Source organism: Colletotrichum fioriniae (genome assembly GCF_027942845.1).
Source record: "Colletotrichum fioriniae strain IMI 355084 chromosome Unknown scaffold_9, whole genome shotgun sequence".
NCBI classification, from domain to species: domain Eukaryota; kingdom Fungi; phylum Ascomycota; class Sordariomycetes; order Glomerellales; family Glomerellaceae; genus Colletotrichum; species Colletotrichum fioriniae.
This window is the reverse complement of record NW_027076845.1, coordinates 980,424-993,607: the sequence shown is the minus strand read 5'-3', so window position 1 is coordinate 993,607 and position 13,184 is coordinate 980,424. Positions and strand designations below refer to the sequence as shown.

Sequence of the window (13,184 nt, the reverse complement as noted above, 5' to 3'; positions counted from 1 at the left end):
TTTGGAGATTGCGATATCGTATCAGGCGACTCGAGTTGATGGAGCCGTGCGAGATTTTGGCGGATCTCGAAATAAGTTAGCAGGGGCCAGCAGTGAGTGAATTGAAGAATGTGAGGTGTTAGGCGACACGGTGTACGGGGATGTGTGCCGGGCGGGTGAGAGCGAGGTGCGGTGGCCGATGTCACCGATGGCGGGTTAAAGTTGGCCTAAAAGGATTGGGGGGTGGATGTGGTTGTGAATGGTGGAATGCGTGGATTATCGGGAATGAGGTGCTTTCTGGTCTGGCCTGGCCGGGCAGGTCAGGTCAGGCCAGGTCAGGTTAGGGTCGAGGTGTTTGGGACTTGGAGTCGTTGGGCCGTTCGTTGGAAGGATGGGGGCCAGTGACATTTGGGGGAGAGGGGCCGGTGCCTGTTGCAAGGTACCTTACCAGGCCGGAAGGGAAGCTCGTGGAAAGTGAAAGGACTCATGGAACACACTCACCAGCTCCTGGAACTTGCCGCTTTCTGTAAGGTACGTTGGGCCAGTATGTGACTCGAGGGCCTGGCCTGGCAGCTGCACTTTGCACTCTGCAGAGATGAGAGGGATTTAAAAAGCTCAGTCGTATTAGGTTGTGTGTCGCACTTTGGCGTATCTGCGTGTGTTGGCTACTCTGAGAGAGAGATTGAGCAAGGCTGTGGGTGTATGGAGGAGGGAGAGCAACGACGAGCTCTCTAACAAACAGCAGGACGTCAACGGGCGGTACGGAGGAAGGTAGCGAATGAACGAACGGGAGAAACGGTACGTAGCTGGTCGTTTTTTGCGGGGTAATCGAAGACAGAGGTTAGGTACCTTCGGGGCCTGAGGTCTGTTCTGTTGTACCAGTCTCCAGGGCAGGTGCAAGTGCAAGTGCAATTTGATCAAATAGCTCGTGTCGAGGTTCCCCATTCAACGTGTGTTGCAAATGCAATGTAAAGGAGCAGGCAGCAGCGACAAAAGTAACAAAATTAGAATATGCCCCAAAAATGACAATGGCGATCGTGCCGAACTGGTGCGCAGATGATTGGTAGATGCCAGCCAGATACGGCAGTCGGTCGATCACTGGGATTAAGGAACAAAGTCTTGGCGATAAACTGTCCGTAAATGGAGCTCTACCTAAAGGTATCCGTACACATGTATCTGTACGAAGTACGGGCGGTCCATCGAATCGATCACGGACTGCGTTCTATATTCTTGTGCGAATAAAGAGAGGTAAGTGATTGTGACGGGGCTGAGGAACATATTGCAGACGGCCGTGAGACGTGCTCTCGAGTCCACCGACACTAGAAACCTCTAGCCTCTCACTTTCACCAAGCATCCCGTTATCTTGACAATCCACATGGGGAAAGCTAAGGTAGGTAGGTAGTTGGTCTCTCACCTTCAACCGTATGCCGTATCCGTACCAATTTGCTCATGGAAGCGGCACCCGCACCCTGCGCTCCGTTCGCCCCCTGGGCCCGCTGGTGCACTGATTCGTTTGATGACCGAGCTTGAAAAGGGTTGATTGATGGAGAGCAGATGCTGATGTGCCAGCAGCGCAGCATTAGGATTGGACCAGCTCGTTCGGGATTCCTACCTCAGCAATGGCCAGGGACAGGCCGCCAGCATCGTGGCCGGGACTCGGAGCAAAATCCAAATCGAAACCGCTCAGCAGCCTGCAGACGGGCTGCAAGCAAGGCATACGCCGCAAACCACAGGACAGTTACCACACCACACCCTGAGCCACGAGCCAGGAGGTGTGCTCGGTAAGGCCAACACCGGTACGTACCCACAGTGACAGATACAGGGGTCGGTAGTTGGCCGAGGGTCTGTTCCTGGAGGACGAGGGGACGGGAAACTTGGGACGTCGAGGTGTGTTGTGCTTCTGCGGCTTGCAGCTTGCGGCTGCTTGCTGTAGGCGATGCGCTGCAGGCTGTGCTTTCACACGATGCGTGGCTCCTTGGCCAGTCCATCTTACGTGGACGGGTTCCGTGGTCGCTGGTGCTTGAGAATCGATGCCGTTGATCTCGAGTCATCCAAGCTTGGTTTCCGGTCAAGAGATGGGCTCGATCTTGGCTGGCCTGTGTTGACGGGCCTCAAATTGCAAATGATCCCTGCATGGCAGTCTCAGATTCAGCTCGAGTTTCCAGTGTATGATTGTATAGACGACAGCCCTGATTTGACAACAAAAAAAAGTCTGGCGTCTAAAGGTTGTGCCGACGGGGCAACTCTAGACTCTTTGTGTCTCTACTGTATAGCGGAGAGGAAATAAAAGATAGAGTGCAATGGCCAGGTTCGGGCTCAAGGTTCGAGCTGGGATTAGTAGGGCCGGAGCAAGGTCAGGGTCCTGGAGGAATAGGATTGAGTGTGGGAGTGCGTCCTTGAGCGCTCGGCCTTGGGTCTGTCAGGTTATGGATGATGAGCTCAACGGATACCATGGCGGGACGATTGCGAAGAGCAGCAAGCAGAAAAAAAAAGTGTTAGGTTGAAAGTGTCAGAGCAAAAGTGCCATGTGAGTCGAGAGTCATGAGGGGATCCATAACGAGGCCCAGCGACATTGGACGTTTTGGTGGACGTTGGATTGCCCGCGTCTGTGTCAGGAACGCCTGCTCGGGACATTCCATGATTTTGTAGCTTGCCAGCCGCAAGCCGACCGCATGGCTCCCAAGAAGTGGGCGCTGTTGCTATTGTCGCGTCACTCTTTGGTGGGCCGAGTTGTGACTTGCGAGCACCGAGAAAAGGTACCTAGGCATATATCTGTACGGATAGGTAGGTATTCGTAGTGTTGCGGTCGGGTCGGGTGGCCCATGCGCAAGTAAAGTACTCTGATGTGTGTACCTAAGGTATCCGTACAAAGTCTCGATAGCTTTTAGCCTGGACTGACTGAGATGACGACTCCAATACATCAGACACGAGACAGGTAAAAGATATGAGCTGGCGATAGTGAAGCAGACGGGTCCGATCCAAAAGATGAGTGGCTCTCTCTGGCACATTGGTGCTAGCCATGCCTTGGGTCGAGGACGGGGCGGCTGCCCACGGTCTGTGTCTGTGTCTGTGTCTGTGTCTGCTGGCACTTAGTAGGTAGGTTTTCTACCATTCTATCCATAAGGTATTCGTACCTTATTACCATGTGGGTTGAGATGAGGTGAGGTAAGGTGTCCGAGTTGAGGTGCAGGTGGAAGATACGTACCCTGGCGACTTTGAGCGACACCCGACTGGGAAAGTGTAGGTGAGGTGGTTTGCACCGGCTGCCACCTTCTCCCCCGTCTCGTCCTGGGAGATGGCCGGGGGTGTGTTGTTGACTGAGGTGAGGTGGGGAGCTATTGTGTGTGTGTGTGTGTGCCTTCCCTCTTGTTGCTCGCTCGCACTGTGACTTGTCCATACAGTGCGCTCCATAATAATTTCGACTTCTCGTCTCTTAGTGGCCAGCACATGCATTGAATGGTCTTTTCTCTCTCTCTCTTTCTTGCACGAAATCTTGCGGAAATAACGAGGACGGGCGAACCGCAAAAGGGCGCGCGCGCGAGGGGAAGAAACCTAAGGTAACGTGGCCCGTTTCCTTGATTTTTGTCAGGCCAATGCTAATCCGTTCACTCCTGGGGGCGTGTGTTTGTAAGTCCCATTGGATTGCAAGAGAGCACGAGAGAGAAAAAAAAAAAAGGGGGGGGGGGGACCAGCCAAGTACCTGCCGTGTCTGCTTGTGGTGAGTCGGCGACCGACCGAGGGCGTCTTGGGTCAGTTTTGCAAGCAAAAAAACCGCGAGAAAAACGCTGGCAATTGGCAGTATCTAGATCTGCTTGATATCCATAAGAGGCTCTCTGATATTCGATGCATGTTGTCAAGACAAGCGCAAGCGCGAAGGGGCGGGGTGGAAGTCTTGGCAAACGAAGGAAATCGAGCGTGCCAAGACTTTTGAGACCCAGGAAGCTCTTGCCTGCTGTCCCGATTCCCTGATGTGCCGCCCCTTCCATGCGCCGTCTGTACCGTCTGTACTCCGTACCTACTGCCCCCCGCTCTTGGGCTGACGCGTTTTGGTGGGAGTGGGAGTGGACGAACTTTAATTTCTCTCTCTCTCTCTCTCTCTTTGGGCACCTTCCACATGCCCGCACCTTACCCGCGGACCACCTCCCTTCCAGCCCGGTCAGCCCAGCGGTGTCGAGGTGTGGAACCGTGAGGTGGTTCCTCTCTCCTCCACACCACTCACCATTCATCCACCCCCAGTCCAAGCACACCCCAGGGACTCTGCTGGTCTCCCACCATGGACCAAAATCCACGCCAATCTGAGAGCACCTCACCCGCCAAAAGAGAAAATTCGTCGTCAAAATACACCACAGACACGTCCCCAATGACGGATGCCAAGACTTCAGAACCTCATCGTTCCCTCAGCCCTGGGCCCTGTTCCTCTGTAGGGCGGTCCATTTTGACGACGTCCCGTCCGCCATGCGACGGCAATCCACAAACGAAGCCCTTTTCGAATATTCCATGCGTTTTCTATCCCACCGGTCTGCATTCGCTTCGGCCTTATGGGGAGGGGGGGCCTCAAGCTGAAAGGAATCTCGCGATGCCACCAAGTATAAGACGTACGAAGTACGGAGCTCCCGCAAGAAAAGCCAAGAGTCTCCGGGGGCACCAGAGAGAGCCAGGGGAGGGGGGAAGGGGAATCAACCCCCAAAAATCGCTGGCGATAAACCCTCGGTGTTCCGGGAGGGGCGTGAGCCATGTGCCCACACAAACACAAACCAGATCAGTTGCTTCATGACACTCATCCAAAGAGCCGTCGGTCAAGACCGTTTACTCGCCTTCGCCGCCATCGTTGTTGTCGTCGTCGTCGTCTCCTCTTGGCCCTTGGCAAGCCCCCTCCAACGCTCAAGAGTCCCAGTCATGGGCTCGCTTTTTTTTTCTGCCGCCCCCCTGCTTCGCTTCCACATTACACGCCTCGACAGCGGTGGCCTACGTTGTGTCGTACACACACACACACATATCGCGGAATCGCTCTGATCTCTCCACTATCGCGATGCAGACACAAACGAGGCATTGGACCCTCGATCCCGACCTCGGGAAGATTGCGGCGTGCTGTTCGGGTTACGAGTGGAGACCGAGAGAGGGGCACTAGTCGCGGATGAAAAGGCAATCGCAGATTGATGCTGTTGTCGAACCATGGAGGACATGACTGGGCCACTCGCCTAAAGTGACTGAGCTCCGTAGCCATACCTACCGCCGCCATTCTCATGCGGTAGTACGGAGTATGGGATGGACAAAAGGCTGAAGGCTCACGAGTGACGGGGCGGCGGGCTCGTTAGCAGATCCACGGGCGGTTTGAGCCAGCAGGCTCTGCCCCTACATGTTGGAAACCGAACCTGCGTGCCAGTGCCTGCTTGGAAGCATCCTCCGCCAACTCGCGGGACCGACTGTTTCGATGAGCCTTAGCACTGACAAACTCCCAGGTGTAGGGGTTGGCGGTTGGTGACAACTCGGGCTCTCGAGCTTCTTTTTGCCCTTCCCTTTTGCGCGCTGGATTGATCATTGGACTGGACTAGATGCAGCTATGCCCGCAGTGCATAAGGGGGGTCCTCCCTGTCGAAGCTCAAACGGGGGTCTCCTGGAAAGCGCCTCCGAACCAATGGCATCCCGCGTGTTCCGTCAACTGAAAGCCGGGCCTGGCGTGTGAGTTCAATAAGTCAGCGTTGACTGAGATGAGAGCCTATCTTTTCATTTCACCCCCGTTCCAGCTACCGACCCTTGTGAGAGGGGGGAAGAAGAAGAGGCAATTGAAGTGGTCTACCGAGTGTATCGACTGGCAAGGCAAGACAAAGCGCCCTTGTCCATTGAAACCTCCAAGTCTCCAAGCAGCTACGAAGACTTGGCCTACGCTGTCGGGTCACAACGGGCACGACGGTCACGTACCGGCGGCAGGTGGTGGACAATCAGATTTGGAGGCTGGAAGCGATGGATCTACCGGACGAGGCCGGGCGGGATGATTCATTCCGTGGCGGTCTGCAATTGCGGTACGGGACCGAATGGCACGGAAATCCAAGCCAACGGTTGGTCTCGAGCAAGATTTGAAGACAACGAAAATACACAAAGGGTAAAAAGGCATACGTACCCCCGGTTCCACCCTGCATCCAAACGCATGCACGAACGCCGCTGGCGCCGCATAGGTTTTTTTGTACTTTTTTTTTTCTCCCCTTCCCTCTCTCTGCAAAGTATTCCATTCCCCCCTCTTCAACATACCAAGACTCCAACACCAACTACGCAAAGCATGCATGGCCTTGCGAGTTGCAACTGACTGACATATAGATTCTATGCAGTAGTACCATCGGTTCGACCAAGTGGAAACTGGCCCATTCTCACGTCCCTCCCATCGGTTCCAGATGCATCTCCATTCGAGTAAAAAAAAAAAAACTGGGCTGCATTCCTTTCCCGAAGGAACTCCGCCCTTTTTCCTTTTCAATTCCTCTTTTGAGCAAATCAACCGGGGCCGGGTAGGGACTCGACTCGCTCGCCCCGTCCCGTATACGCAGTGCTATTTCTCTGTATGTATCTACCGCACATATTCTGATTACTCGCCGACTGGAGACAGTTGCGCATGGCTCGGTGCTCACAGAGTGGTCTTCGCGCGCGGTATCCGTACCGTACAGGCTACAGGCTACAGAGCATCCTCAGAGGCATGTCGCCATCATCAATGAAATGTTTTGCCCACCGCAACCCTCTGTTCACAAAACAATCAGAAGCCCAGCACCTAGTCCCGTTCGGAGTCTCTTGCAAAAGAACCCTTCCCATTCTGATCACTGATCACAGATGGCACACACTGGATACCACATACTAGTGACCCGGCCTCTTTTAACTCAAGATTGCCTAGCTCGAGTTGCTTAAGATAGAAGCCCCAGCGAACTTGGATCTCGTCATTGGGCTGTCCACTAGAACGGGCGCTTTTAACACGGGAACAAGCGTGGCCCTTGGAACGCGGAGCTCGAGTCACCACCAATCCCGACAGAAGCGAGAGTCGAGAATCGAGACTGGGAGTTAATCACTGCCCAGTTGTTCAGACCATTGATTGTCACTGCCTCAACTGCCCATTGAGTAAGCAAGGGCTATCAGGTTCTAGGATTAGGACAGGATGCCCCTCCTGAACAGAGGTCAAAGTCAAAAGTCGCAGTCGCAGTCGCAGTCGTATGCAGGCAAGGCAAGCCGCCAACCTCACAACCCTGAGCTCTTCTTCGTCCGTTTTGTTTCGTCTTGGCTTTCCGCACATTTGCTGCAGCATCCTCGTTCCTCCCACTCCTCCCAGCGGAAAGGTACATATGGACAAAGAGCAGCCACAGCACCTCTTACACGCTCTGTCGTCCAAGGTATCCGTAGTTGACTATGTACGCAGTATTGGTATCCTAATTGCGTACTAAGGTACTAGGTAGGCAATGGATTTCATTCAGTAAAAGATACCTTCCGCGGAGTTGCTCTGCCCATTAAAACAACCTACTATCACTGCCTGTCACAGATGGTAGACCCCAAAATGACTGCCGTCCATCTTCTACCATCATACCTTACTTTTGTACCCTGCCTCCTACGATCCATCTCCCCTGCCAATACGCCCCTCCCCCTTCCCGGTCCCCCGTCGGCGGGCCCTTTCTTGGTGCAGTTCCCAGTCTCTCCAAGTCTTGTCCCTCTGATGCTTCCGCCCCCCAAAGAACACTAAGCCATCCCAAGCCATGCTGTTGTGAACTTACTGTTGTTGCTGCTGCTGCTGCTGCTGCTTCTGGTAGTTGTGCTGCTCTCTCTCTTGTTCTTCTGCTCGCCTTACCTTAATTCATCTTGGCTTATTGGCCTGGCTACTTGGTCTGCCTTATGGTCGCCCCTGTTCATCGTCCATGTACTTCGTACTTCCCACGGATAGTGTACATGCCTCTCTCTCTCTCTCTCTCTTTCTTGAGTCTTCCTTTCCCCCTCCTCTTCCCCCCTCGGCCTCCACCACCACCACCTCATCCTCGTACCGATTCCTATCGCCTTTTCGTCCTAGCTTCCCCATCCCTCTTTGCGACGGTTTCGTATTGTCTCCGTTCCCTCTCTTGTTGACCCTATCCGCGACCTCACTTGGGTGACCTAGAGACACCCCCTCCTCTACCATGAAGAAGAAGAAGCACCATCCACCATCCACCACCCATCCAGCACCACCATCATCATAACCAGGGGCCTACCCGCTGCCCGCCAGATCGTGGTCCACATCCTGCGTCCTGCCCCGTGTGTCGAAATACGTATCTTTCGACCGCGCTACTGGGACTCACTGGGACTGCGGGACTACCGTACACCGTGCGGGACCATATTCCCCATACCCTCGAGTCGTGTACTCTGCTGTCTCAACCAACCCCGGCCGAGACGCTACCTACCCGCTACGTAATCCATCCTATTCCTCGCGCTCAGCTTTCCGCGCGACTTACACACACTCACTCTCTCTCTGCCTGCGGCCCTGCACCGCTGCTGCACCGCTGCTTCGTACCGCACCCTGCTCGGCCTTAAACAAGGGCCCTTCCACCCCCCCAGCTGCGGCCTGCCCAGACGAGCCCAGCAAAGAGGCAAAAGATCCCCCGGCTCCTCTCTGGTCTTCCCGTTTTTGTTTAAACTTATCTTCCTTCCATCCCCCGCGAAGTCTTGGCACACGTTTCGTTCTTCTCATGTTCAAGACTTGATCAGTCCGAAAGCCGTTCCTAGCGATTGGGTTGGCTTATCGGACCACGACCCTTGTACTATCAAATATGCAAAGAGCTCGTCCTCCATAACTGCACTTACACCGAGAACCGGGTGCTCACCACCACCACAACCAACACCACATCTACCTTACAACAACTATTGTCAGCTTCCTGAAGCTTACCCCAGGACAGCTCCAACGGTCGACCTGTTTTGTCGACTGCCAAAATGAGCCCTCCGTCTCAGCCTGCCAAGGCCAACACCACCAACAACAACAGCAACAACTCACCTCCAGACTCTCACGCTTCTGGCAACATGTCAGACAACGAGTCTGCAGCCCCTTCTGCCAATGGCTGGCCAGTAAAGGAGCCGCCTTCTCCAAGTGGAAGTGCCCATTCTGGCTCAGACATGGACGAAAAGCCCGGCGAAGCTGGATCCAACGCCCCTGTGCAGAAGCGTCGTCGTGTCACCAGAGCGTGCGACGAGTGCAGGCGCAAGAAAATCAAGTGCGATGGCAAGCAGCCTTGCACCCATTGCTCAGTTTATAGCTACGGTGAGCCTCCCTCCTTGGTGCCGTTCCGTTGGTGCACAAGACTAATGTCCGCAGAATGTACATATGACAAGCCTTCCAATCGGCGGAGGAACCCTGCGCCCCAGTACATTGAGGCATTGGAGAGCCGCCTGCAGCGCGCGGAGACTCTCCTGCGCAAGTTTATTCCAGACGTTGACTTGGCTGACCCGACACTGGATCCGGCCGTCCAGCAAGAATTCCGCAACAGAGAGCACAGCAGAATCCAGAGTGCCAAGCTCAGGCACGACCCCTTTGTAGCTCCCGAGAAGGAGGACCCCCAGCTTCTGTCCATGATCGAGTCCATTGGCCAGCTGGACCTTGACGACAAGGGCGGCTGGGACTTTCACGGCGTCTCGTCCGGTGCCGTCTTCTTGCGGCGCATGAAGGAGCACTTTCGAGGCATGATGGGCCCCGTCACAAAGGTGCCTTTCCTCCCACGGCCAGACAGACCTGCGGGCCTCATCAACCTGGACTCGCCAGCATCTGCAGCCAGCTCCCCGTTCGACTCGACAATGTCCACCGCTCCGGAGCTTCCCCCGAAAGACGTGGCCAAGAGCCTCTGCTACCTGTCGCTCAACTGTGCGACGTGTCTGATCCGCATCGTCCACGTACCAACCTTTTACCAAATGTTTGATCGAATCTACGAGAAGCCATACGACGACTACACCAAGGAGGAACACAAGTTCCTCGGCCTCCTCTACGCCGTCATGGCCCTGGGCTGCATGTACAGAAACCTGGACGAGAATGCGCCCCCCGTGGCCTACAAGGAATCCGTCGACGAAGGGTATGAACCTCGGAAGCCTGTCCCGGACCGTGCTAACATGCCGCAGAATGAAGTATTACGATACCGCGAGGCGCATCCTGCAAGACATTACAGAGTGCCGAGACCTGACCTCGCTGCAAGCCCTGCTCTTTATGATTCTTTTCCTGCAAGCCACCTCGAACTTGAGCGGGTGCTACGCGTTTGTCGGAATCGCCCTCCGGTCGGCCCTGCGCATAGGTCTGCACAGGTACTTGAAGCACGAGAAGATTTCCATCATTGAGCAGGAGGTGCGGAAGCGAGTATTCTGGGTCATTCGGCAAATGGATATCTACGTGTCGGCCATGCTCGGGTTCCCGTTGATGCTCAACGCGGACGACATTGACCAGCCGTACCCCAGCGAGATTGACGACGAGTACATAACAAACGACGGCATCCTGACGCCACCGCCGGGTACCTTCTCCTTTTTTGAGGCATTCAACGCCCACACCCGCCTGATGGAGATCTTGGCCAAGATCCTCAAGTTCGTCTACCCCTTGAAGGGGCTCGGCCAGAGCGTAATGAAGGGCGACAAGCCGGGGGCGACGTACCTCATCAGCTACGCCAACATTAAGAGGATCGAGGCCGAGTTGCAAGAGTGGTACGAGGTCCTGCCTGCGCAGTGGAGGCCGAGACCAGACGGCCCCGTGGAAGTTATTCGGTGCGTTTCCTGACACCACACTACAGTTGATCGAGGCTAACATGTGTCTAGAGTGCGCCATTTGCTGCGGTTTGCCTACGCACACGTCCAACTGGTCCTCTACCGCCCGTTCCTGCACTACGTCTCCCCTCGCCTCAGCATGGGCAAGAACATTGACGAGCTCTCGTACGCCTGCGCCGCGGCCTGCATCAGCGTGTCGCGCAACATTGTGCACATCGGTATTGAGATCCGCAAGCAAAACGTGCTGGCCGGTCCGTACTGGTTTATGCTGTTTACCGAATTCTTTGCCATCCTCTCTCTCGTCTTTTACTCGATTGAGAACCCAGAAAAGATTGGATCGGCAGAGGTACTGGAAGATGCCATTGCAGGCAGAGACATGGTCTCGAAGCTGCAGTCCAAGAGCCAGGCCGCCGACAGGGTCACAGAGGCCCTCAACGTAAGTCTCTCTTTAAGACCCTAGTTGACGCGTATACTAACTGGGGGTAGGTTCTGTTTGAACAACTACCGGAGAGACTCCAAGAGGCCAAATCCCGGCCAATCCCTACCAAGAAGCGATCGGCACCTGGGCAAAAGGCCAGCTCGATGCCGGTTCACGGGCACCCGGCCCTGCAGCCAGGCATGGGCCAGCGCCGCTCCGAGGAACTAAGCCGACCGTCGAGCGTAGTTATGGCCCACGGAAGGATGGCACAGGTGCCGCTTCGTGCGTCTTTTGACGGCGTGCCCATCTCCGAGGCAGGATACCAGGACCCGTCCCTCGCGAGCAACATCCAGGACCTCCTCGGGATGGACATGTCGTCACGCGCGACGCCAGACTCGGTGAGCACGTCGGCCAGCTCAACGCAGCGCCCACCACAAGGATTCCCACCGCCGCACAACATGAATCATATCAGTAAACTCGACTCCCTCATGTTCCCGTCAGAGGATCCGTTCGCCTACCCCAATCAACCGATGATGGAACTGGGATACCAAAAGCCCGGGACGAACAACGTCAGCGGCCCGCAGGAGACGTTTATGATGCCCGGCGCATTCGACGACATTGACACCCAGCTCCTCGGCCAGTCTCCCGCGTACTATCTGCAGGGACAAGGACAGCAGCAGCAGCAGCAGCATTCACACCACCAGTCTAGCTACGACCTATCGAGCATGTACCAGCAGCACTCGGGCTACTCTGGCATGCCGGACGCGGCCCGGATCGAACAGGCACGACGAGCGCACATGCAGCAGCGGCCCGCGGAGCTCGAGAGAATGCTCGCAGAGACTGGCTACCAGAGCAACTGGGCAGGCATGCTCGGCAGGAACGGATTTCAGGGCCTATAGGCCACCATTTCGCTTCTAGTGATACCCAGCATTTATTTGGAGCCCTGCTAGTTCAGGGTGCGATCTATTTTGGGCGGGGACTTTTTTACAGAAAGAGAGGATTTTTGAGCAAGAGGGAAAAGAAGACACACGGCCGTATCGATCTAGGCGTTCCGGTCATACTTGATATGGATTTGATCAAGTTTGCATGGCATCATCATCAGGGGAAGGGATGTCTGGATTGGTGAAGAGGCTCACACGAGCCTGGGATTTTGGGATTCTGGGTGGTCAAAGAGACGGCCCCCGAGGCATACACGCAGGAGAGCGTGTAGGCACACACACACACACACACACACACACACAGCAGTTGTATGTAGTTGTCATTACAGCTAGCATACGTTACAATGGGACATGGAATTACCAAGACGGGGTTGCAGATGTGGTGACAAAGTGTGGGGTACGGGATAAACGAGTGACAAAAGTGCGACACACGCCCCCAAGCCCAGGGACTGACAACCAACCCACTTGCGACACAAACGGCCCCCGAGGGGCGAGGGTGAGGGTGAAGGTGAGGGTGAGGGTGCAGCCGCGAGGCCGCCATCGAATGGAGTGCAGGGCATTGCAGCGCATCTGCATCTGCATCGCAGCAGGCTTGCAGGCCGAATAGCATCCGTATCCCGTAAGGCGTGGCGCGATGGACGGCGGTGCGGGGGCGTCGCGGCGTAAGCTCTCCCTAAGCTATGGACCCCAAGGTAGGTATTCTAGGTGAAGGTTGTTTTCTCTGCACAAAAAGTGGGAGTAAGTACGGAGTACCCCTCCTCCACCTTTGTTCCGGTTGGAGGACGGGGCCGATGCGAGAGACATTTTTCTCTCCCTACCCAACCCCCGTTTATTGCTTTGGAACGAAATTCAATTGTCCAAAGGTACCAATTGGTTGGATGAGGTGTACTGGTGTACGAAAAGGGCTCTGGAATTCATTGACGAAAAGCCATGGTGCGAGATATTTCGTGACCGTATGAGCTGAGGTATGTTTGTGTTGGTTGTGAGAGCGATGACGCTTGTACAGTATAATCCCGACTGGCACGGTAGAGTAGCTTGACTACTTCGTACACTACTGTGTACCTTACGACAGGTAGGGATCGTGAAGGGAAACCGTTTGGTGGGTATCCATACGGAGTACATTT

The 13,184-nt window shown here is 55.2% G+C and overlaps 1 protein-coding gene across 1 annotated transcript; it reads left to right on the top strand.

Moving 5' to 3' along the window:
* Window positions 1-8,901: 8,901 nt before the first annotated feature.
* On the top strand, window positions 8,902-12,021 carry GIN1 (Gypsy retrotransposon integrase-like protein 1; the record flags this gene model as incomplete). Its single annotated transcript, XM_065758117.1, has 5 exons — window positions 8,902-9,226; window positions 9,281-10,028; window positions 10,075-10,704; window positions 10,756-11,140; window positions 11,191-12,021. The coding sequence occupies 5 exons, from the start codon at window positions 8,902-8,904 to the stop codon at window positions 12,019-12,021; spliced, it is 2,919 nt and encodes a 972-aa protein (XP_065613259.1).
* Between the last annotated feature and the right edge of the window lie 1,163 nt (window positions 12,022-13,184).